The sequence below is a fragment of the Zootoca vivipara genome, chromosome 2 (assembly GCF_965207765.1).
Source record: "Zootoca vivipara chromosome 2, rZooViv2.hap1.1, whole genome shotgun sequence".
NCBI classification, from domain to species: domain Eukaryota; kingdom Metazoa; phylum Chordata; class Lepidosauria; order Squamata; family Lacertidae; genus Zootoca; species Zootoca vivipara.
In genome coordinates, this window is record NC_142584.1 from 9893586 (window position 1) to 9919337 (window position 25752).

At 40.5% G+C, this 25752-nt stretch overlaps 1 protein-coding gene across 5 annotated transcripts in view; it reads left to right on the forward strand.

The window, feature by feature from the left end:
- The window catches only part of CBX5 (chromobox 5), a 45131-nt gene that overhangs the window by 4325 nt on the left and 15054 nt on the right, over positions 1-25752 (forward strand). For 2 of the 5 annotated variants that reach the window (XM_035100099.3, XM_035100072.3), the window contains exons 2-3: positions 22322-22499; positions 25297-25480. In XM_035100099.3, coding sequence (XP_034955990.1) covers positions 22363-22499; positions 25297-25480 — 321 coding nt within the window. In that variant the 5' untranslated portion in view covers positions 22322-22362. Of the gene's footprint in view, positions 1-2161; positions 4009-4112; positions 4186-20125; positions 20256-22321; positions 22500-25296; positions 25481-25752 lie in introns of those variants that run through there. The other 3 variants (XM_088661297.1, XM_088661296.1, XM_035100082.3) reach the window with 3 other exon arrangements.

Below are 25752 nucleotides of genomic sequence, written 5' to 3' on the forward strand. Positions count from 1 at the left end.
TTTTAAAGTTGCACCATGGGCTGCATCTACCTCTATGGCATGAGAATACTGCCTGGTTCTAGTGGCAGAGAGGATTGTGGCAGCTTCATCCTGTCAGTAGACACAATTGGTTTTCTTTTTCCTCTCCTTCCCCCTTAAGCCTTCCTTAGCCCTGATTTCCTCCAGAAGTTTTCTCAACACTCCAAAACATATTTGGGGAGCAGAGGAAAGGAAAGTCCTGCTGTGTGTGTGGAAGTTGGCATTTACCCCTTCAAAAAGATGCAGGCATCTTTTGTAACTGATGCTGTATGTGGGTTTATTACACAATTGTATATCAACACATGGATACAAAAGTGGACATGGATACACATGGATACAAAATGGAACACATGGATACAAAAGTGGAATTTTTGCCCTGATACTAACAAGAACAATCTCCAAAACTCAGCAACCTGATTCCTTTTTCAAATTCTGCGCCTTCTCTGTTTGCACAGTAACTGTTGTGAAAATGATGAAATGTTTTGCTACAACATAGACTTTTATTTCTTAATGAATTCCCCCCCCCCCACATGTTAAAATAGAAGCCAATTAAGTTACAACAGGCAAATTGTCTACTATCATTTACCCTTGTATTTTCTTTTACAATATAATTTTTTTTCTAGTTATTGTATATTGTCTTCCCCAGCATGCTGTCTGAGCACTTCCTGAACAAACAGACAGATCTGCTTATTAACTGTCCAGAGCAACTTGAAATATGCAACCAAACATCTGTATTCCTGATTTGCTGTACTAATAAAACCATTTTCATATCCTACTAGAGAAGTAATTCAGTAATTTAAGTAGTTGAACTGCAAATGACTATTGATATTTTTAATTTAAATTACTGCACCTGTCAAAATAATAAATAAATGTTTAAGAACTTGAGCTCTCAATTCTTTTGCAGTCTGGTTCACATCTGTGTTGCTTCTTAGCAAGTTGGCTGCTGCTAGTTTGGGGATCAGAAATGGTCACTGTTAATATTTTTTGTGGCATACAGAGTTGTTGGTAAAGGTGTTGAGAGCATCAAACATCAAAGTTAAACTGTGTTTTGGGATAAAAATATTTGTATATGTGCTTTTGCTCTTGCAAAAAGGCAAAATAAATTGCTTCAGGACATTACAGTATGAAAAATCATGCAAGTAAAAACCAGAAGAGAGCTGTATGTAGAAGAAAACATTCTTTGTTCCTGTAGCTTTTCCTGAAGCGTTTAGTATATGCAAATCTCTTAAAAATCAACACCATCCTATTCTACACGCCACTATGTAGCTGTGTGGTAAAAGGCCCACTACTGTATTTCTTAAAACATCCATTTTATTCAGTTCACTTTGAAGAGAACCTGGAAAATTTGGTAACCTACCCACAAAGTTGGTATGATCAGGGAGAAATCAATCATAATTTTGGATCAGTTGTGTAATGCAATCATGTAATGTTTAAACAAAGCACACATCCAATAAATTTGAAGGATATTGTCAAATACTTTTCAAACTCAAGTGTTGTTTTGCGCTAAACAAGACATAATGGCCTGGATCTAAATACCACTGTGTGCAAGTAGATAGCTTTCCATTTGTTGGAAAAGGAGTTGTCTTTTTGGGGTTTCCTTTCATTGGCAGATATTAATACTACATTGAATCCTACTTTGAAGCAACTGTAGGTGGTGGACAAGGGGTTGCAAAAGTTTGGGTACATGCATGAAACATCTATATATTCTGTTCAGTATAAGTTCAGAAAAATATCCTATTAAAAACTATGTAGTACACATAACTACAGTAATACAGTGGTAAAAATAACTTGTATCAAGTATGGCTTTTGATGTGCTGATATTGGACTAGAATATTTTTTTAAAAAATCCATTGGATATTAGTTCAGTGTATTTTTTATATTGTATCCAAAATACACATAGAAAAGTTGCTCTCTTGTTTGTATTGGGCATGTTCTTTCTCCCACAATCCCACAATATGCTGTTGCTTTTAACCAGATTCTTAGCTTTTGTCATTACCGGTAGTTGTAGTCTACTGACTTGGTGTATGTGTGCTTCTTGCAGCCCAGGTTGCAGTATTGTGTATGAATCCTTCGGTGACTTCAATACAGGTGTGTGTATGAATGCTGTACAGTCATACCTTGGATCTCAAAAGCCTTGGCTCCTGAAAGATTGAAACCCGGAACCGAGTGTTCCGGTTTTCGAACAATTTCCGGAAGCCGAATGTCCAGTGTGGCTTCCGCAGCTTTGGTTTCGAAATGTTTTGGAAGTTGAACGGACTTCTGGAACCGATTCCGTTCGACTTCCAAGGTACAGCTGTACTTGTCTTAGGAAGTCACTGACGTGCTTAGCAACACGCAGTTTGAATGTCTTGGCCCACACACACTGTTGATTGAAGTAGGCCAAGAGAGAATGAGAGGAAGAAGAAATGTGGGGCAATGATGTGACTACAATATAGAGTGTCCTATCACTGGAGCCTGATCAGTAAACTTTCAGCTACTGATAAGTGAATGAATTTGGTGAGTTTTGCATCCACCGAGGGCATCCACAATTTACATTATTTAGTGCTTAATCCACAACCCTGAAAAAGAATATTGCACACACAGAAGGGAGTGGCCGAAAAATCTCTCATGGGTTCTTTCCTCCAATAAAAATAAAGAATCTCTGTTATACTACCAACACCTGCTGAGTACTGCAGGAAGCAGCAGCATAAAGCTCCAAAATATTCAAATCCAGGTTTTAGGACCTAAAGTAACAGCACCTGAGATTTCCATCAAAGGATTGTGTGCAGCGCTGAAACCTTTCTGCCATTCCTAGAGTTTAAAAGGCCACAATATGGTGTAATTTAGAGCTGACTTTTTATTTTGAAAATATCCTTTTCTGTCCTCCCCGGTCACTTGGATCTCCATTATGTAAATTCATTCTGTCATATCCAGCATAAATATGCCAGTCTTGTAAATTGGGAAATGGTGGGAGAGCATCTCCTCTTCTATCACTCTTCTATCACTTTCTAGATTTGTTCAAGATTATATTTTATCTTGTCTCCAGTATTTAAACGTGCCTTTCTGGAGCTCTGTAAAATAATTAAAGAACAGAATAACTTGGTGCTCACAAAAAAGCAAGACTGAAACTCATTGGCTTGACTGCAGCCATGGCCTAGGCTCTAGGGTGTGTGAAAGGCACTTTCCTTTGTGTACAATTGGTTTCCTGTGGTGCCAAATTGTATGCCAGTCCAGAATGTTCTCCTAATGGAGTAGCTTATTGCTGGCACAAGAGACAGTGAGTTGTATAAGTTGAATGCTGCTTACTGTTCTTTGGATGTAAGTTACAATGTTCTGCTTAAAATCTCGCCGGTATAGTGACATCCTAACATCTTTTTTCCTATACCACTCCCTTTCACCGGAATGATGTCCATTCACCCTTAAAAGAATGTTGTCTATCCTTAACATGTACTTCAAGGCTTCAAAGCACATACATTTCGGTAATCCTTGAGTGTCAGCCAGGTGCAAAAAATGGCACCCAGACTTTTTGAGGTGCTCACAAATGGAGAGTCTTTAGGCGCAAAATGCACCAGGCGCCCTGCTAATTTCAAACCCTGAAGCTACCCATTGAGCCCCACGGCCGAAGGAATTGGACCATGCCTTACTTAATTTGGTTTCAATTCTTGCATGATGTGGGGATATGCTGTGGTCTTGAGAAGTTTCCTGAGGCCTAATGCATCTTTCAGTGTCTTACAATGGGGAAATGGGAATATTGATTCTGCATATTTATTTGATTGGAATCTGTGTGGAAGTGTACCTCCTTTTAATCCAGTATGGATGAACAGGGTACTAATGCAAGTACTTTAGTACCATCCCTGAAATGGCCATGTTCATATTTTAGAGTGAAACTATTTCTCTGTTTCCTGTGCTCCATAAGATGGGAAACTTGTCAAGGTAAAGTAAATGCCTCGCAAATCAGAAAAGACTACAGCAATATCTGGTTGAATTAGAAACTTCAGAGCACATCTGAGTGTGAGTATCCCCCCCTTCATATCTTGATATATTTGTATATATTAATACACTTAAACAATTATACCAAACTTTAAAATCTTTTCATTTGTGTTTTTATCCTACAGCTTTGTTTCAGAGAATCCATGCTACTAAAGTACCCCAATCTTACAAAGCAACACGGAACCACCTGAAGATCAGGTAACCTGAAAATGGAGTGAAGAGGCATATTGTTGTCTGGGTTTTAAGCATCACTAGATGCCAAAATAGGTGCAGTGTGCTTTAAAGAGGCTGACCCATTTATAACAGCTAAGAGCATAACTGCAAAAGCAAGGTCTCTGTCCATATGCCCAACTGAAGCAGGAATCATGAGCACAAGTGGCTGCTTGTAGCCTCCATCAGAGCTGATTGCTCTGGTTGGTAGTTTTTTGCTAAAAGAAAATTGGGGTGCCTAATAATGTTGATTTGTGTACAATTGGGTCATATTCTGACACTTCATACACAAAGTTCACTCAGGTCAAAATGTTACATTTTTAAATTTTTAGGTTTAAATAGAAACACTGATGTTATCACAAGACGAACACTAATCAGGCACATTGATGACAACTATTCTGTAGCGCAAAGCAACTTTAGGAAATGTTTTTTATTTACTTTTATTGATTGATTGATTGACTTTATACATCACCCTATACCCGGAGGTATAGAAGTTGGTATTTGTTTCACATTAGTTTAGAAGCTGATATTTGGTTCATAAGAACTCACAGCATTCTGGATATTTTTATATGGCACTATAACAATTAAAGAGGCAGGATCTTGGTAACTCTCTCTGAGAGCTTTATGCTGAAAGCTCAGTACATCTCTAAACAACAACAGTAAAACCCAGCTGGATCTATATAGTGGACGCCTTAGAATGCTTGCTTGCACAGAGAGATTTTCCCATCCCTTCCTCTCCTCAGCAGCCCCTGTGGCTTCTGAAAAACTTCTGAGTCTTCCAGAAAAGTGTGGGTTGGGGTGTGGGGACTGTAGTGGGGAGTGGGGATTTGGCTATACTTTTTAGAGGTTCTTCTGTGAGTGTCTTTACACTTGTGCTTCTCTGGATCCAACCCATAAATAGTCCTAAAATTGTTGCTTCCTTCAGTTGTGTTAAATATGCCTTATTTTTTTGTTTTGTAGAGTTTCTTGCAAAACAAGCTCTACATCTACTTATAACATGTATACGAGTCCCCTGTATTAATAAAATATTTTGCTGAATGTAACTGTATTCGGTGCTTTATTTTGGAAATACATTATTGACTCTTTTGTATTTTGGTATTTAATATGCTTCCTCGTGAAAGTATTTGGATTTGAAATAGTTCAATGGAGGTTGTCATTGAGAGCCCCCTGACACATTTAATAAAATTATTTGGCTGTCAAACAGGATGCTTTTGAAAATTATATTTTGTGGGTAGCAAGGCATAAATGCTAACTTTTTTCTCTAGCAAAAAAATACATTTCAGAAATCTTATCACTTATGTTTCAGTTGGAGTTTTATGTCCTTGGCTTTGTCCCTTTCTTCTAACTTATTCGCTTTTTTATTGTGGTTTTATTGTAATCTGCTCTTCTTGTCTCTTTCCCCCCCATGAAGTATAGGAAACCTAGTTAAGCAAGTTCAATTCTAGAAGTTTAGTAGCACATAGAAAACTCTTTGCAGTTTAACGAATGTTCTGACACACCATACAGAAACATAGCCTCACTCTCTTGTTACATTAATCTTGGTACTAATTCTTTCCCTGTATTTAAGTAGGCAACATTTATTACAGAATAGAGTAAAATCATCTACACATTCAAGAGTTCATACACCTCCAAAGTGGCATGTCATTGATTGCCAGCAGTACCATTCTGTGGCTTACTTTGAACAAAGTAATATCTGCATAATAAAAATGACACAAATCAGACACAACAAATAACAACACAGAAAAACGAACAGATGAGCATCTCAAACTCCCACGACATCGTGTTTCTCATCTCAAAAAAAGTGGGTGGGAGACAGGCAGAGTGAAATACTAAAATTTCTGGTGGCTTTAATCATGTCCTAAATTGATGAAAATTCACTCACATATGATGTCACACAAATGGAGAACTAACCAGCAAGGATTGGGTATACCTGGATCCATCTTTATTCGTGGAGCTATTGTTACCTTAGGTCTTGGACATGGGTGGTGCTGTGGTCTAAACCTTTTGGCCTTGCTGATTGCAAGGTCAGCAGTTCAAATTCACACAACGGGGTGAGCACCCGTTGCTCTGTCCCAGCTCCTGCCAACCTAGCAGTTCAAAAGCATACCAGTGTGAGTAAATAAATAGGTACCACTGCAGCAGGAAGGTAAACTGTGTTTCTGTGCGCTCTAGCACTTGTCATGGTTCTCTATGCGGCAGAAGTGGTTTAGTCATGCTGGCCACGTGGTTTTATAAGACAGCAGCATGTCAAATTTATAAATTGGGTGGCTGATCTTTCAAATGTTGAACTACACCAGTGGTTTTCAAGCAGTGTGCTGTGGCACCCTGGGGTGCCTTGAAAGATGGTCAGGGGTGCTACGGCATCAGTGGCCTCTGCCCCACTGTCTTTCCCTGCCTCCTTGGATTCCTTCTTGTGTCTCTGCCTCCCAATGGCTTACATAGCTGTTTGTTGCAGCAGCCCTGGCTACAAGCTCCCCAGGCAAATGGTGCCTCTGGGTCTGACCAGGGGGTGCTTCACAGATCCCTGCGGGGCAGTGTGATGAGCCATCTCTCTTTGGGGCAGGGGGAGGGAACTTAGAGACCAGGGGGGGAAGCTGTGGCTGCCCGGAGGACTCCCAAGGAGAGGGGAGAAGAGAGGAGGCTGAGGGAACACTCCGCAAGGGAGGGCGTTTGAAAAAGATTGAGAGGCTGCCAGCTCTGCAGGCAGGGGGTGACATAGCTGGGCTCCTGAGCCCCACAGGGATGCCGCAGAAAGAGTGTAGTTGGTTAAGGGAGCCGTGGACTCAAAAAGGTTGAAAACCTCGGAACTACACCATCATGCTGCATTTTTAAAAGGCATGCCTGAAGGTGCCATAGCACCTCATGCCACTCAAGTGCTGTCTTGCAGGATGCTGCTACTAAAACCCAGGATCTTCAGAGAGGGAACCGTGTTATTTGTTTTTCTGCAGAAGACAAGGTCTTGCAGCACCCTAAATGTATGGGGTAAGCTTTTGTGGAATAGAGTCCTTTATCAGGTACATGAAGTGCTGTCCTAAAGGTAAAGGTAAAAGTACCCTTGACCATTAGGTCCAGTTGAAGATGACTCTGGGGTTGCGGCGCTCATCTTGCTCTATAGGCCGAGGGCGTTTGTCTGCAGACAGATTCCGGGTCATGTGGCCAGCATGACTAAGCTGCTTCTGGCAAAACCAGAGCAGCGCACGGAAATGCCATTTACTTTCCCTATTAATCTACTTGCAGTTTTTGGAGTGCTTTCAAACTGCTAGGTTGGCAGGAGCAGGGACCAAACAACGGGAGCTAACCTCATCACAGGGATTCGAACTGTGCGCTGACCTTCTGATCGGCAAGCCCTAGGCTCTGTGGTTTAGATCACAGCGCCACCGCAAGCATTTTAAAAAGTGATTGGGATACCCCTTCTCTTAATGATGAGCTAACGTGAAAGCTAAGTCAAATACGGTAATTGTGCTACATATCCTCTATATGCTAAATGTGAAGTGTGTTCACATTGCTTCGTTGGTGTTAACAAAAATTCTTTTCTATTATGCAAAGAAAATGCTGTCAAGTTTCTATAGATTCCTAGTAATTTCCCTACATTTTGTTAGTAGCTCAAAACTGCATATTTAGAAAGAGGCAGAGACACTAGTCCCCAGACAGGCGGCTATGGATCCGTGCCTTCCAAACTACAGCAGTTTATCAAATTAAAATATGGCATCCTCTTCCTTGTGAGGTGAAAAATTATATTTCTCCTATATTATAAAACAGTGGGGCTTTTTGTTTAGGCAGGAAAAATTGCTTACAGTTAAAATCAAGCACAGGAACACTTCAGCTGGAGATAGGAAGACCTATACAGTTATGCGCATGTGAAATCAAGATCTCGTGGTAGCTGCATTGCAGTAATTTTGTTGCAGTGGTCCACATTGACCCAAATGGTTAGATAGCATTTCTGATTCCTGTGGCTTAATTGTAGGGTCTAGATCGGTTTTAGATTTTCATCCCTCCCCACCTGTCCATCATAGCAACAGAAGTGTGCATTTACAGAAAATGACATTTTAAATATATGATAAGCATACCTCAAATTTATATAGTGTTTCTTGAGCATTCAAATAACTTCACTTTCCAAATTTTAACAATCCTTATAACTGATACAGTTTTATTATCATCCACATATTGCAGATACAGGGCTGAGAATAATCTTGGTTCAGACATAGCCATGGTTTGTTTAACAAACAAGAAGTTAGCAATGAGTTAACCCACAGGTGATCAAACAAAATTATGACTGGTTTGGTTTGTTTCCCAGCTGTTCTTGTCTCCAACATGCCTTTGTATATGATCGTGTGTGTATGTATGTGTGAGTTGTTGTAAAGCTAATGTTTCATTGTTTTCAAACATTGCTTTTAAAGTACATTTTAATACAGTACACTAATTAGTTTAGTTGTAAGTTGCCTTGTGTCCCTGTTTGGGAAAAAAGGCATGCTATAAATCAATATGATATTTTGTAGTTTCTGGGGTGAGGTAGTCAAACTATGGTTAGGGAAATGCTGGGTTCAGATGTAATATTAAGCAATAATGACAGCAAGCCAGGCTCATAAGCCAGGAACAAACCAAGGTTTCAGATTGTGAATTTTTTTTGGCAGTAGACAAACCATAGTTAAGCTGCTGGGCAGGGTTTGCACATAATACTAAGCCATGGTTTAATAAACCACAACTTGATTTGTCTAAAGTTATCTACTAGAAGTGATCCTTGAACTTTAGGATTTCTTGTTCATGCTCTTTGTCATTGTGCTACAGCAGCTGCCTCTCTATTCTTCCAGTCTACACTATCAGATACTTTTTCCTTCCAAACCATAAACACGCACTGGCCACAGCTCATTCTCTCAACTGCTTTCAAAGAATACCTAGAGAAGATCTTGATGAATTGTTATGGAGCCAACTGCTTCATGCACTGGGCCCTCTGGCCTTTTTTCCCATGCTTCTGTTGAACAAAAGTGTTTTACTAGTTGTGTGAGCACTTTATGGATAGAGGTATGGTTTGCTCTCCTTGTAACTCTTAAATTCATCAGGGTAGATTCTCAAATATCTCCTTTCCCAAAGCAACAACATTCAAATGAGAATTCCTCCAGTAACTCCAGTATTTCTTGGGCTTTGACTGTTTCTAAGTAACTGATGCTTGCATTAACCAAAAGTAGCAAGACAAGCAATTATGTGAAATATAGGGGAATGGTGTGGGAAAGAGAAAGGGGTGGTTTAGACAAAGCTTCTGGGAAAAAAGATCACCTTTTGTGTCTGGTATTTATAGCCATATGCATGGAAATTGCATCAAAACGAGGTGTGTAAATTTCCCTTATTTATCTCAATAGAGTGTTAATGGTAAGGCTTAGTTGTCACAATTTAAATGCTAATGCTCTAAGACAGTGGCCCATCTTGAGTCACTGGAATGTGGCTGTAAATCACCCAGTGGAGACTTTGCTGTGAACTTTTGAAACTGATAGATGTAGAAGCTAAGGATGTGCATGAAGGTGATATTCTACTGATGTTCTTAAATTTCTTCTATAGAACAAAGGCCTGTCTAGGCTTGCACAATTTTTGGTCTGAGTCTGAAGTACAGTATCTCACACTCCTTTTGAGTTAAGGAGAGACTACCCAGATCCTAGTTTGGTACAGTATAGTCTTTGTAAAGGAAAGCTGTCAGGCTAACATTGTATCTTAGAAACAACAAAGACGAACACCTTAAAGATGAACAATTTATGGCATCAGCTCAGGACTGGAGACTAAAAATGTAAAGACATGGAAGAAAATGGTGTGGGGTTTCTCCAAAGCTAGTTCCCCGCCCCGGTCCCCCCCCCAATTGGAAATTGGTGTGTGTGAAATATTATATTTTCATTTTACATGAATAAAATATTTAAGAGCAGGTGACCATGTACTTACTCCCCAAAATTATTTTTACTCTTTCAAAACAAAAACAAAAAAACCTGGGTAACAGGAAGATTGCTATGTAAGTCTATGTACAGTATCAGATCATTACAGTTCCTGTACACTGAGGACAATCAAATCTCAAGTTGTACACTAAGACTTCCAAGTCTCAAATGCAAGTGCAAAATACATTTCTGCCTCTAGGACACACTGCCATTGTCACAAGAGAAGTTGTGTCTTCATCTTGTTAACAACATAGTTGGTGGATCTGTCTCTGTCCCATTGGCTTGACTGGGCCTCAAGAGAACTGGGAGTAGGGGAAAGTACAGAGCAACAGAAATTTGTTGCCGCTGCAAATCTGTTGGATCCAAGATTCTAAGGCAGAAATGTAAGTGATGATAGCACTGCTACTGCATTTGACTGGATTACAAAACAAGCAGAACACTTAGGACCAGATGTGCTTTCAAATGTTGCAGAATCCAGGACATCTTTAGTTACTTAGCGCAGGAATGCAGACTGGGATTCTGCCAAACCTATCCCTCCTGCAGCATGGTTGCAAGCCTCTGCGCAGCACAACCTCTGCCTCCTCTTGCTTCTCGCCTACTTTATAACCCTCCATCTTTTGCAGCATGTAGAAGAAAGTGGTCTATGCTTGGAAATTACACCAAATCAATAAATAAACGGACACATGAAAGGGTAGAGCAAGCCTGGGGGAACCTTTGGGCCTCCAGGTGTTGCTGAACTTACAACTCTCATCAGCCCCAGCAAGCATTGTCATGACGGGAGCTGTAGTTCAGCAACAGCTGGAGGAACAAAGGCTCCCCACACCTGGGGTCGAGAAACTTGTTTCAATTTGGGCATGCCCCCAGTTTTCAGGACCATTATAAATCCATTGACAAATATGAACAACTGATCATGATAGCTGAGGAAAAAAAGATAACGATTGAATTTCATGTCGTATTCATTGCCTTTTGGCCCTCTCTTCCCTGCCACTCTTTTTCTCAGCTTTTTAAAAATGAAATTACGGGTAAGTGTTTTATGTCTGCTTGACACAGGAGGGCTGAAGTATTTTTTCAGAAGACATTTGTTTTACCGTACTGAAACTGGCAGAAGCAAAAGGGATGCTAGGTTCCTTATAGTTCAGCGGGTTGTAACACCGTTTGTAACAAAAAGTAAATTCGATTTGTAATTATTGCCTTAATAAACTGTACTTTTAATAAACCAAAGATGATAATATTATGGGAAACCAAATTGCAGATAATACGTTTTACGTTCCTAAAGCAACAAGGTCATTTCCAGTAAAGGGTGCTAAAAAAAGAGAGTATTGCATATTTCCCCCTTTCCTTTAAAGTTTCTGTTCTTCCTGATGGTGGTGGTGGAGTGGGTTTAATTTTGCATCTTTACTTGGGGCTTTCCTTTGGCTGCCCCCCAGGCCACATTTCAGTGACCCTGCTTCAGACTTTCTTTGAGTGTCTTTGGCTGGCTGGAATGTGCCCTTGAGCACTGAATTGAAGGATAGAGAGGCATGTGTGAGTATGTGTAGAAACTAGCCCACTATACAAAGGTAAAAATTTGTACAGAAAGCAACATGGTCCTTGGGACTGACAAAGATCCACTCCTCCCATAAGCCTTTGTGGACTATCTTGAATTGCAGATAGATAGATAGATAGATAGATAGATAGATAGATAGATAGATAGATAGATAGATAGATATAGATAGATACGCACACACATGCATACATGGTTTTTTTTTTAGGGGGGAGGTTTTGTATACATTGAGTTCAGAGGGAAATGACAGTGCAGCAAAGTACTTAGTAGTGGTAATTCACAAAACACAGTTAACACAGACATCCTGACATTGAAACAAAATAAAAAAAATTCCTTCCAGTAGCACCTTAGAGACCAACTAAGTTTGTCATTGGTATGAGCTTTCGTGTGCATGCACACTTCTTCAGATACACTGAAACAGAAGTCACCAGTGAGAGGGTGGGCATCTGAATAATATATATTGAAGAAGAATATATAGTAAAGTGTGCATGCACACGAAAGCTCATACCAATGACAAACTTAGTTGGTCTCTAAGGTGCTACTGGAAGGAATTTTATTTATTTTGTTTCGACTACGGCAGTCCAACATGGCTACCTACCTGTAATCCTGACATTGGTAAGCCAATTAACAAAAACAATGTGCTAAAAATCCTTTCCACAAAGGATAGCGTTGAATCCTTTGAAGTGTTGTACTTCAGTGGTTTTGTGTCACAGTTTTCCTTTGATCCTCCTTTTACTCCAAGATCACTTACAGAGTGTCCTGGGAATTTGAAATGGGCCTCCACTGGCTTTGAATAGTGTCATTTCTACTGTCAGATTCATGCCCATTTATTATTTTGTGTGGAGACAGGCCTGTTTTGTCCTATGTGGAATGCAGAAAGACATTGCTGCAGATGATGGCATATATCACCTTGGAAAGATGATCAGGTGAATGAATCCCTGATGTCGATGGCAGCATTAGGTTGTGCTCTAGTGTTACCAGAGCCGATAGGGGGACAGGATTGGCAATTTGGGTGGAGCACCAGGAGGTGGGGCTACTGCAGGGGTAGTGGGAAATGGGTGAAAAATGCTCTCCCTGCTCCTCTGCTGGCAGGTTCCTCTGCTGAATTCTCAGTCCTGCCTGTGAATGGAAGGAGTCCTTCAGTTAGTGCAGGGGTGGCCAACTCCCAAGAGACTGCAATCTACTCCCAGAGTTAAAAACTGGCAGTGATCTACCCCTTCTCTGGGGTTCAGGTCAAAGTTGTTGAGCTTTTTTTAGGGAGAAGCCCAATTTTTAGAGGGTGGACCCAGTGATCTACCACAGACGTCTGATCTATGGTACGTACCTGTTGGAAGGCTAGTTAGGACCCAAGTCATGGATATATTAGATTCTTTATCAGACCAAAAGTACCTGGTATGCAAGTTTGGGGGGTCTTCTTTTTCTTCTGACAGAAATGTGGGCTATTGTAGACCTCATTGATAATAAAACATAATGCTAGAGAATGGGAAAATCTGGTCTCCCTCCAGAACCTTAGGAAGCTGCATATGCAGTTTTCTTTCTATGACACTAGTCTGTGTTTGGGGTCGAGCAGAAGAGGGTCAACCTGTGACAGAAGTCCTACAAAGCACACAGCACTAGTCTTAGGTATTTCATCTCAGGATTGTAGCCAAGCCATTTATTGCAGTGGTAAATGCAGAAGAAGAACGGTCATGTGTTTTAGCAGGAAGCAGAAATAGTTTTTAATAAATTGTGAAATGAATTCTTCTATTAATTTATCTTTTTAAGTCCACATTGCACCATTTGTTCATAAACTACACTTCTGAGATTGAAGTCTGTTGGATTTTTCTGTTTGCGAACCAAGTGAGCGATAAGCAGGGTGTGGAGCGGGGGAAACCATTTGTATCAATTCTCTAAATTAAGTAACTGAAATTCCTATTCCACAGCAGCAAGGTTATAAGAAAGCTTTCTCTTTCTGTAAGATGTAGCTACCTCTTCTTTGGAGCTGATTTTTTTGGGGGTGCCATTTAAATAACAATATATCTGCAACACTGAGCACATTTTATGATATTGTGGCACAATAACTCACACTTAAATGTCAATAGAGACACTTGAGAGAACCTACAAGGTTCAATAACTTCTGGTGTGGTTTGTTTCTCCTGTCATCGGCCATTATATTTTTTACAGCTTTTAAATTGCTACAGAGAGAAATTGCTTTGGATTATAATGGATGGTTAAGAGGCTGCCAAGGGTACCCTTGCACGGGGTGGATGAAAGTTCAATACTATTTTGGTTTTATGTGTCTAAGTTCTAGGCTATATAGCTTAAATGTAATTTGTTTGACAAATGCATTGGAGTGATACTGGAGTACAAAACTATACTGCGCATTAAAAGAGGCACTGCCAAACCCTTCATCAGATTTTTGGTAGAAGATTAAACTTCAGCCATTATCTTAGTTTTCTGAATATTTGCTTGGTACTTCTACAGGCATTGTCAGGCATGTGACTGTTTTTGTGGGCTTTAGCAGGGTGTGGGCCCAATAATTGAACATAAAACAAGCTTTTTTTTCTTGAATAATTGTTACTAGAAACTAGCACACTGCTTTATTGCATAGCTGTTATTCCACTGTAAATTCATGGTCATTGCAGCAACAAAATCTACCTAGAAGATTCATAACTTAGAACCATTGCTTAGGAAATGGGAATGGGTGTGGGATCACTTATCTCTCTAGTCTGTCCCTTCCCTCTTGTACTGAAATTTCCCTGTCTTCTCCTAACCCGGTTTGGGATTAAGTGTGCCGATGCACCATAGCTGAAAGTTGTCTAAATACAGTACAGTGTAGAAATGAAATGAAATATGTGATCATGTAAATGTGTAGCGTACAATGTAGAGGTATACACGGTGAATTTGTATGAGTAGGGGTACATGATCCTGCAGCCTGGTACCAAATTCCTGTGCTATGGGTACATTATTAAATGCGCACTGATCAAAAGATTTGTAAATACAGGAAATTTGGGGCCTGGTGACAAAATGTTATCCTACTTAGTTTTAACGAAAATATTTAATTACAATGAAAATATTTAATTTAATGCTGTTGCCCTTGTGCCCTGCCGGCAGGCTTCCCATAGACATTTGTTTTGACATGTTTTTAATCTTGTATTTTTAAGTTGCTATAACTCACCATGAGACCTTATGGTGAAGGGCAGGTAAGTGATTGAATAGAAAATGATAATTAGTTTGGTCATTGTGGGAACAGGATTTTGAACTAGATGGGCCTTTGGCCTGATCCATCAGGGCCCTTCTTGGGTTCTTATTTAATTACTGCTTTTTAGCCATACTATTTCTTCTTCTTCTTCTTCTATAATAGGGCTTTAGGCATTTCTTCAATATATAAACTTTCTGGTACATGGGCAGACTTAACAGAGCTTTTCTTTCAGTCCATTGGTGGGGGTTATGTTAGCGTTTAAAATTTTAAGTGTGAGACATTCACGGGGATTGTTTTTGCATCAAATAGCACAATGTGAGTGTTGCTGGAAGCATAAGAAAACTTTATGGACTGGGAATTACTATAGGAAATGCACATCTTGATTATGTTTTTGTAACTAAATGTTTAAATCTTAAATGCTCTGTTATAGAGATTGCTTTACAGTATCACCAGAATGTTGTAAGTGCCAGCTCCATACGGCTTGCAAATAACAGATGGCACTGGGGCTTATATAAAACATACAAAATTCTACTTATTATTATCACTTTCCATAGATGTATAGAAGACTTAGTAATAGTTGTGTTTGTGTTGCTGAATAAAGCCTAATGTTTATGGTCCTTCAATTGCAAGTAAAAAAACTACTTGTAAACTTGATTTTGCTTTATCTGGGCCTCAATGCTGTACTTGCTATTTTAGCACTAGTCTCCCCTCATACTGGGCCAAAAGACTAGCAACAGCCACATCAGTTTCCTCCAAATTTTAAGTAAAATTTGCACCCTGTAATGTTGACAAAAACACAAGAGTTTATCTATGCAGATGAAGCTTCCACCTGTAAGGAATGGGTGAACTTATGTTGGATTGCAGCATGTTATTGGATCTTGTTCATTTCAGTGAACTGAACCTATTATTTATTTACTTTAAAGATTTCTTACCTGCTGTTCACCACAAGGTCCCAGGGCATATAAAAACATAAAGGCCATTCTACGTATGTATGCTGTGTCTCCCTTCAGGATATGTTCCTTTATCTTCATCCATGGGCATAGCCAGGATTTTTTTGTGGGGGGGGGGCAGAGCTTTTTTGGGGGGGCAGAACTGACATGATTGGCCAGTTAGCTAAGTATTTCTATTGTTTTACTTGATCTTGGGGGGGGGCTGCCCTCCCTGCTCCCCCTGGCTACGCCCATGTCTTTATCTCGTATGCTGGGGTTCTGAGGAAGTAGTAGTTTTGTCTGCCGCAGTTCATATACAGTGGAACCTCGGTTTACACCTACCTCCATTTACAAACGCCTCTGTTTACGAACGCCGCAGACCCAGAAGTGTTTACATCCAGGTTCCACGGCGCTCGGATGCGCAGAAGCGGAAGTGCTCAATCAGCGCTTCGCGCAAGCGCAGAAGCGTGCCTTCAGTGAGCGAATGCCTCGGCGAGCGAATGCCTCCGCAGAACGGATTGCGTTCGCAAACCGAGGTACCACTGTATGTACTCCCCTGTTTCCCCTATTTTAAGACGTAGTCATAAAATAAGCCATAGCAGGATTTTTAAGCATTCAAGAAATATAAGCCATGTTATTAAATGTGCTAGCATGTGCTGTAGGACTCTCCCCCCCCCCAACATCCCTATTATTATACCAAGAGTTATAAGCTTATTTTTGTTTTAAGAATTTAGAAAAAATGGCTCTAAGATATACCACCCAGAAATCTTTCCTTAAGTCACTTTGGCTCCAGGATCCAAAAGCATCTACAGTGGTACCTCGATTTCTGAATGTCTCGACTTACGAAGGTTTCGACTTACGAAGTCGGCAAACCCGAAGTATTTTCGCGTGCGTGCGTTCTGCGCAGAAGCAGCGTGCGCAGTATGCGCAAAGCGCAGAATCGCGCTTCGCGCCTGCGCAAAATGAACTCTTCGACATCCGAAGGTTTTGACTTACAAAGAGCACCGCGGAATGGATCGCCTTCGTAAGTCGAGGTACCACTATACAGGCTTTTAAACTTAATTGCAAGGGTGGTTTGGCCCTATAAAGATAATTATCCCTGTTAACAATTGCATTCGGCCTCAGTGGGTTGGCCTGCATCCATCTCTCAACCATTGTATGTTAGATGTTACATCTTTGTGTGCTCTTTGTGTTAAGCGTACATATGATTTCACAAGCATATTAATTTTCCTCTTTTAGGTATTTGCAAGATATTGATTATCATAGTGGTACAGTGTCATAAAATATTTCAGCTCCAGTATAATAAATGCCAAGTAGAGAGTTTATCATACTTATCTTGGAATATATGTTTCAAATCATTCAAACAGTCCTCCTAAAAACTGGACACCACTAATTTGTCTAACTTTACAATTTATCACAGCTACCTTTAAATTATGAAGGCATTTAGCAGTGGCTGGTCCTGTAGACTTGTTTGACATGCATAAACGAACACTGATTAGGGTGTTTCATTCCGCTAAAGAATGGTTATGCTCTATGTTTTAAGTTGACAGTATTTGAGCCCTATTTCAGCCCTGGGTCATACGTAGTAGTCTCTTAGGGAACTTGACGGCATACTAGCACTATTGCAGCTAAACTTCATGTTGCTGATCCTCATTAAGAAAATGGGTTGTCCCATTAGTGCAAGGACTTTTACTTGTACAATGGGACTTCCTCTCAACCTGTTTTGGGGTTTTCCCCAGCCCTCCAGATCAGGGGACGAGTGGAAAGTCGTCCCATTGTTCAGGCAGAAGTCCTTGCACGAATACGACTACTTTGTTGACTATCAGGAGAAATGTGTGAATTATTGCTGACAATAGTAGTCTTATCCCTGCACTGCAAGATGATGTACCAGTAGTAAGGGGGACAGAGGCCTCCATGTCCTGTCACTTAGTGTTCATCAGCTAAAATACTTCTGGTTACGAACGCTTCAGGTTACAAGCTCTGCTAACCCAGAAGTAGCTGCTCCTGCTTGCGAACTTTGCCCCAGGATGTGAACGGAAATCGTGCGCTGGAGACGCGCGCGCAGCAGGAGGCCCCATTAGCGAACGCGTGCCTCAGGATAAGAACGGTTTCAGCTTAAGAACAGGCATCTGGAACGAATTAAGTTTGTAACCAGAGGTACCACTGTATATGGTTCTTTTTCAGTACCCACTCCAGACAGGGAGATACTTAGCTCCTTAGGTTTTGCAAGATACTATAGTTTTATACATATACATAGGGATGCGGGTGGCACTGTGGGTTAAACCACTGGGCCTAGGGCTTGCCGATCAGAAGGTCGGCGGTTCGAATCCCCACAACAGGGTGAGCTCTCGTTGCTCCGCCCCAGCTCCTGCCAACCTAGCAGTTTGAAAGCACGTCAAAGTGCAAGTAGATAAATAGCTACCGCTCCGGCGGGAGGTAAATAGCGTTTCTGTGTGCTCCTCTGGTTTGCCAAAGCGGCTTAGTCATGCTGGCCACATGACCTGGAAGCTGTACGCTGGCTCCCTCGGCCAATAACGCGAGATGAGCGCCGCAACCCCAGAGTCTGTCACGACTGGACCTAATGGTCAGGGGTCCCTTTACCTTTACCTTTATAGTTTTATACAGAGTGTAAAACACTATTATGGTTGCATAAAGTGTTAACTCAGTTGGTTTTAATGTGGTCATTACCACTGCCAAGTGCAAATGCTTCCATTGTAGAGAGATAAAGTGGCTAACAGCATGTTTTTAACATTGTGTAAAATGCTAGCATAATCCCAGTCATTGTTGGCAGTTTCCTTGATCTGTCAGATGTAGCAGAACCCACCCCTCTTCCATTTCTTTTGCTCCCCTAGTAGAGCTTTAATCTCAGAAGCCCCAGCAGAAATAAAGTGCATTATTTCTGTCCATTGCATGGGGAAGATAGTAGAAACCTACCTGTTACTTTTAGACAAAAGCACGAACACTTTTTTGCATGTTGTCTTCATCTGTTATCTCCATATGATCTTTCTCCCTATATAGGATGCTAGCTTTGCATAATCTGTATAGTAAATGACAACATGCCCACAATTACATACTGTTTGGGAGTGTACTTGTCCAGGAGCACTGGCTCCTTAAAATGACACAATTCAGCGTATTTTGTTCAGGCTGCACTGGTTACTAGGTTGCTTTTGCTCTGGGACAGGCCTGCCAGGCAGACTCCTATGGGCAAAGAATCTGTTATAATAACCGTTTAATATGTTAGCCTTCTGACCTAAACTGACACAAGTCAGGAAATTCCAGCTAAGAAATGGGAGCCTGCTTCAACATGGAATTTCCTGGTTTCCGTCATAACAAGTCTCTCTGTTGTTGTTGTGTTAATTTCTTTTAAAAACACATTTAATAGCCTTATAAAAATATGCACTTTCCAGGGAACTTGTAATGTGTCTGCATTTGGAAAATTATTAAGAACTCCCATTTATAAGCCCTCTTACTGTGTTTTGTTCAAGACTGCAACACCTAATTTCATGTCTGCATATGGAATGTGCAATTAATTGTGATAGGGGTGCGCATGTTTCACAATGGCAAGTAGGGGTAGGGCTGTGAGGGCAAACCCGTAAGTGAAAGTTAAATAAAATTTCTGCTAAGCACAGCTGGACCACACAGTGTTTATGAACTAATCATCTGCTAAATTCAAACTTGTTAAAATTGGAAGCTGTGTAATTTATAAGAGCACAAAGCAACTGTAACTACTTTTTTTTCAGTCTTGTAACTCAAATGGTGTAATTGATTTCTCTTCCACAGACACATACCTTTTTTGGGTGGTATTAAACTTCACTCAGGGTCTGAGACCTCATAAGCCCATATTTCAAGCTGCAGTGAATTTTTATAGCCAAGTTATAAATCCCTGGAAAAATATGCCTTTTTATAACTAGCTGTGACAGAACTTTAACTACTGATCCATGAATACCAGCATGACCACAGTCCAGTTTATTGTAGTCGTAGCAGTGAGGCACTAGTCTGTTGAAAGAATCAATCCATTTCAGCTTTTCGTCATTTCAACTCTGCTTTTGAGAAGAGTTCCTCTTGTTAATGCGAGGCTTCTAAGTAATTTTATTGGCGTGTTACTTGCACCACACACTCACCAGTTAAAGACTGCATACTCAGAAACGTGTCTGCGACTTTTATTCTGTGGGTATAAATATCTTGATTTTTGCAGTGGCAATATCCAAATTTCAGATAATGTCATCGGCTTTTAACAATTCAGAAGTGGGGCTACATTTGAATGTTGAGTGGGGGTACAAGTAATGTTAAATGGGGCAGGAAAATTTAAAAATCCATCCTTTTGTTCCACAAGAGTATTTCTCATTTGTTACCCCCACCCCACCCCCAGCACAGAGGTGGCTCACATGTGGCTCTCCACATGATGGACTCCCAACTTCCATCTGCTGCAGCCAGCATGGCCAGTGTTCAGAGGTGGGGGGAGTTGTAGTCCAAAAACATCTGGAGGACCACAGGTTAGTCATCACTCCAATATATTTTCCTGTTCTTTTTTTCTTTCTTTTTTTGGTGGGGGGAATGTACATTTACATTATTTTAATTTGTCATTGAAACAAAATAAAGTGCCAGGCCAACTATCTTAACTTTCTTTTCGAAGTTACAGGTAAGTAGCTGTGTTTGTCTGCCGTGGTCGAAACAAAATTAAAAAATTCCTTCCGGTAGCACCTTAGAGACCAACTAAGTTTGTTATTGGTATGAGCTTTTGTGCGCATGAAGAAGTGTCCATGCACACGAAAGCTTATACCAATAACATACTTAGTTGGTCGCTAAGATGATGCTTATTTTGTTTCTTTTCGAAGTTATTTTTAATGTTAAAAAAATGTGTGTGACAAGAAGTTGCAGCAGAACAAAAGTGAGTTTCATTCTTTTCTCTTTTTCTTTTTTTTAAAAAAATCTGGATCTTTCCTCTTTGAAGTACCTGCTTTCCCTCCCCTCATATTCCTGAAATCCACAGTTGATAGGCACCTATGTCCCTACCATAAGTTACTGTCCCACAAAGTGATAGATCTAATCTTCTCTTTGGAAATAGCACACAAAATTAGGGGAAATCTAGGGATACAAACCAATTTTTCTCTAAGCCTGTTTTCTCTGAGCTTCTGCCCTCCTAAATAATATTTTAAGCCTAACGTGCCTTCCTGGTGTGAGCCAAGGTGCTTTTAGCCTTGCTGAAGCAGGTATCTGCTCACTTCTACAGTATCCTACATTTGTAGTGTTCATCTGTTTTGTGATTTTATCTGAAGAAGTGTGCATGCACACGAAAGCTCATACCAATGACAAATGTTAGTTGGTCTCTAAGGTGCTACTGGAAGGATTTTTTAAATGTAATTTTTAGGGTTCACTTCACAGTGGGTCCAGTGCTGAATCTGAGCTCCAGGCTGGACTCTGTCATTGCATGTACTTGCTGCATAGCCTAGTTCTAGCTTTTAGCCTTGCATCCCAGTCTGCAAAAAATGAAACAGTTGAAAGACTGCTGTAAAGTCCAAATGAGAAGAAGGTGGTAAATCATTTTCCTTGCTAAAACCTGTATATATGTGATAAAAATTAAAATGTAGACAGTAGCTCAAATGGAAGCTCTGCTCCTTTTTAGAAGTGATTGGCTACTGCAGGAGGAGAGAATAAATTACTATACAGTGGTGCCTCGCTTAACGAATGCCCTGCTTAACGAAATTTCCGCTTAACGAAATGTTTTTTCTAGCGGAGGTTGCCTCGCTAGACGAATTCATTTTATGATAAATTCGTCTAGCGAATCGTGGTTTCCCATAGGAATGCATTGAAATTCAATTAATGCGTTCCTATGGGCAAAAAAAAAATTCAATGCATTCCTATGGAATTCGCTAGACGAATTTTTCGTTATAAGAAAAGACCCGTGGAACGAATTAAATTCGTCTAGCGAGGCACCACTGTATGCTGTTGAGGGGGATTCTGTTTTGAAGCATACAGCTTACCCACCCATCAGGAGTTTCATATTCATAATGAGCACCCAAGCAATTCTCTCTCTTTTTTTTATAACTAATGTTTATTAAAGATTTTCTTGAATTAGCTCCAGTTTGACCTGCTATGCTAAGAGCTGGTATTTAAGACCCTGTGAAATAATCTTATGCCTGTTTATTTATCTTGAGATAAATGCACCATCCTTTCTTGCTACTAGCATCACAATTTGTTCAGTTGGGGCAATGCTTAATGACTAGTACCAGTATGGTTGATATTTCAGGGGAATGCGGGTAGGTTTGGCATATAATGTGGCTCTGTGGAATTGTTACATTTGTATCATGCACCTTAAAAATGGCCTGTGAGAAAAGACCTAATGCTTCATTTGTTTATTCCCTTCTTCCTTTAAAATTAGCTTATTTGTATAGTAATTGTTAGTCTCCTCTGCCCTCAGACCCCCTTGTAGCCTTGACTGTTAGCCAGTGAAACATTTGAGAGATGTGCCGTTACAGAGTGGGTGATGCACTGTGAGATTTCTGGAAACAGAAGCCCGTTTTCAGTTATCGCCAATTAACGTTTCCCTTCCGATTTGCAGGAATTGGGTAGCCTTTGTGCATTAGGTGCAACTTCTGCGCTATGGGAAAGAGAAACAGGAGGACAGCAGATAGTTCGTCCTCTGAAGAGGAGGAGGAATATGTTGTGGAGAAGGTTCTAGACAGGCGTGTTGTGAAGGGTCAAGTGGAGTATCTTCTCAAGTGGAAAGGATTCTCTGAGTAAGTCCAACTTTCCTTCTGACATGGGCTTTGAGCTTTCTTGTTAGCAGAGCTCCAGGCAGTGCTTCAAATTTAACTTCCGTTGCCCTCATTCAAGCTTTCCTTAAGAACAAAAAACCTTCATGGGTGGGAGCTTGCTTTCCTCACTCCAGACAAGAGTGGCGTGCATCCATTTAAATGAGTGGGTCACGAGGCGAGGGCCTGGGACCGTAAAGCGTGTTTTGGAAATCCTGGCATCTGCGTTCCCTCTTTCACTTCACAGAGTTGGTAGTTCCACTTGAGTTATTCACCAGCACTATTGTCTAAATAGTTTTCCTCCTCATTTGAGGTTTCTGATTTGGGAGGGCATTTTGATCAAATACTCTTGTGGACCTTCTGTGGATTGCTTTAAACTGCTGCTTTGGAAAAGGAACGTTAATCCTCTTCCCCTCCCTTCAGGGCTGTGTTGTCCAAGCACAGAATTTGGTGCTGGGTGTGAAATTTGAGTATCCCGAACATCTCTGCTTTGATTTTTGATTTTGATTTTTCAAAAATACAACTTTCTAGCTGTTAAGGCTATTAAGATAAGCTTGAAAGTTGTGAGCAAAGGTTGTTGAATCTCAAACACCGAGATGAGCTGAGAAGAATTTCCAGGAACCAAATCAGTAGCTTCAGCATACTTAGGCCCTCTCCACAATTATCAGAATTTAAATAGATTTATACAAAGCAAATATATGCAAAATGCATAATTTGCACAGGGTGCAGAGTTTAAGTTAACTTAGTATGTCATTTTGATTGATTTCATATATATTTTTAAAGCACAGCCCTTCTCATCAGTCCCAGTACAAAAGAACTGCTCTAAAAAGGATTTTTGTGGATATATGTGTTTGTATGTATATGTACCCTGGGCATTTGTCCTGGCTTCTGGCAGCCGGTTTTATGGTTCCATGAAGGACAGCCGTGATTTATTATGTAAGAGTCCAGATTTGAGGCCACGGTGTTTAAATGGATGCACACTACCTGATTCTGGGAAGGCAAGTTATCAAGCAGAGACTGACACATTACCCTACTGTGCAGCATTTGAGAGGGTATTTCTTCATCAGCACCACATCAAAAAAATAACACTCTTTGGGCTTGTGGTGATTCAGTTGTTCAAAATGATTCTGTGTCCCTTAGACCATGCTCAATTTGAAAATATAAAAGTAAATAATTTCCAAGGAAAATAGCCTTAGATCCAGTTCACACGTAATGCTGAACTGTTATTTAGTGCTATATGGATGAGACTCTCTGAACCTGAGCAAAGTGTTCTGCTTGTGTGCTTCTGCCTTCTTTTTCCTTATGTGGGGCTGGGAGGAGGACTTCTGTTTAGTTTAGCTTCACTGTCAAAGAACCTTGGCTTAGCATTACATATGAACCAGGAATCCTGGCTTGCAGCTCACAGTGGTCCGTTGCTAAACAAAGCCAGCTTCAAAGTATGGGCTTGTTTAACTAAGAATTGCTTTAAACTGGGACCCCTGGTTTGTATGCAACACTAAACTGAGATCCTTTGAAAGCAAAACTAAACTTGCCGAAGGTCTTCCTTCTGGCTGAAGAAGAGGTGGGGACTTGAGAGGCTGACACTTTGGGCTTGTGGAGAGTCATCCACATAGCACTAAACTGTGGTTGACCATTGTGTGGAATCGTAACCATTGCTTCTGTGTTTCAATATGCTTTTGCTGCAACCTGGAATCTCATATACTGGACACAAACTAACGCAGTTAGTCTAAAGTGACCTTTTCCTCTATTACCACCCAACCTTTCCCCTTTTTCCTTTGTTTAAACATCAAGCCTGAGAGAGGGCTCCTTGAAATGTGAATGTTTGCTCAGTGCCTTGTGCTATTTAGTTGAACCTAATAATGATATGATTAAACTGTTCCTATTTAATCTGTGTTCGTTTAGTATCTCTGGTACTGTTCTTAGAACAGCTTGTATATAAGACAAGGCTATATTCTCAGGAATAAATCCCTTGCATTGTAGGCATTCTTGCAGCTATGGTATATAGGAAGCCTCCCTGTACGTAAGTGACTGTGTGATTAATTCCTTTATTACAAATATCTCTAAATGCTGCTAATGTTGTTCCTAATGTAAATTTGGGGAAATCTCTCATAGAGTATGTAACCCTTTAAACAAAAATACCTCCTAGAACCAGGGCTGGTAAGATGTTTCAAACGCAAGGGGTTAGAAACTGATTTTTTAGGAAACAGTCCTGTGCAAGGATCAAGGTGGCAGGGAAGAATGACAATTTCTTAAGCAGCTGCATTGGATTTTTAGAAACTAGGGCAATGTTGTGCTTAGAATTCTTCCCACTGTAGCTGAAACCAATCCCAAATTGCCACGGAATTCTGTTTAAGCGCTCAGAGATTCAAACAAATTTTACTCTGAATAATCCATCATGAGGATCAGGTCTACTGAATTGGTTTCTAAATGTCCAGTCTTCCCTAAAAACCTGGAATAGTTTTTCCTCCATACAGTGGTACCTCATGTTGCGTATGGGACATGAAGCTTCTGCACATGACGTCATTTGTCGCGTCTGTGCATGCACGAACCGCCGAACCTGGAAGTAACCCGTTCCAGTACTTCCGGGTTCGGCGCATACGTATCCCATGGCGTACGCAACCCGCAGCATTCGTAACATGAGGTATGACTATACACAGGTTTTCTTGTGCAGGGTAATTCTTCACTTCTTAATTGATGTCTGTGATCACTAAATGGGAACTTTTTCAACTTTTTTCTGTTTGTTATTTTGTCCCCCATTGTTGTCCTTCTTTTACTATGTCAGGGAGCATAATACTTGGGAACCTGAGAAGAACCTTGACTGCCCTGAACTGATTTCTGAGTTTATGAAAAAATACAAAAAAATGAAGGAAGGTGAGAACAAACCTCGGGAGAAATCAGAGAGTGCCAAGCGGAAGTCGAGCCTTGCCAACAATACTGAGGACATCAAAGCAAAAAAGAAGAGAGAGGTGAGCTTTTTGCCTTGGCATTTTTCAGTTCCAGAGGTGTGCCCCATCTCAGTGATAATCACCTTCCAGCACTGGATGTATGTGTGTATGCTGGTGGCACTCAACTTGGTAGTTTAAAATTGCATCCTAAAAAACCTTAGGATTTTAAGTTTAAAAATCAAGGAGTTGAGATGGTGCCTCCTCAGAGCAAAGCCTCAGGTTGGCTGTGCTTCATTGTGCCAATTTTCATACCCCTCTCAGGGAAAGCTACCCTGTAAAACAGGATGAGCTAA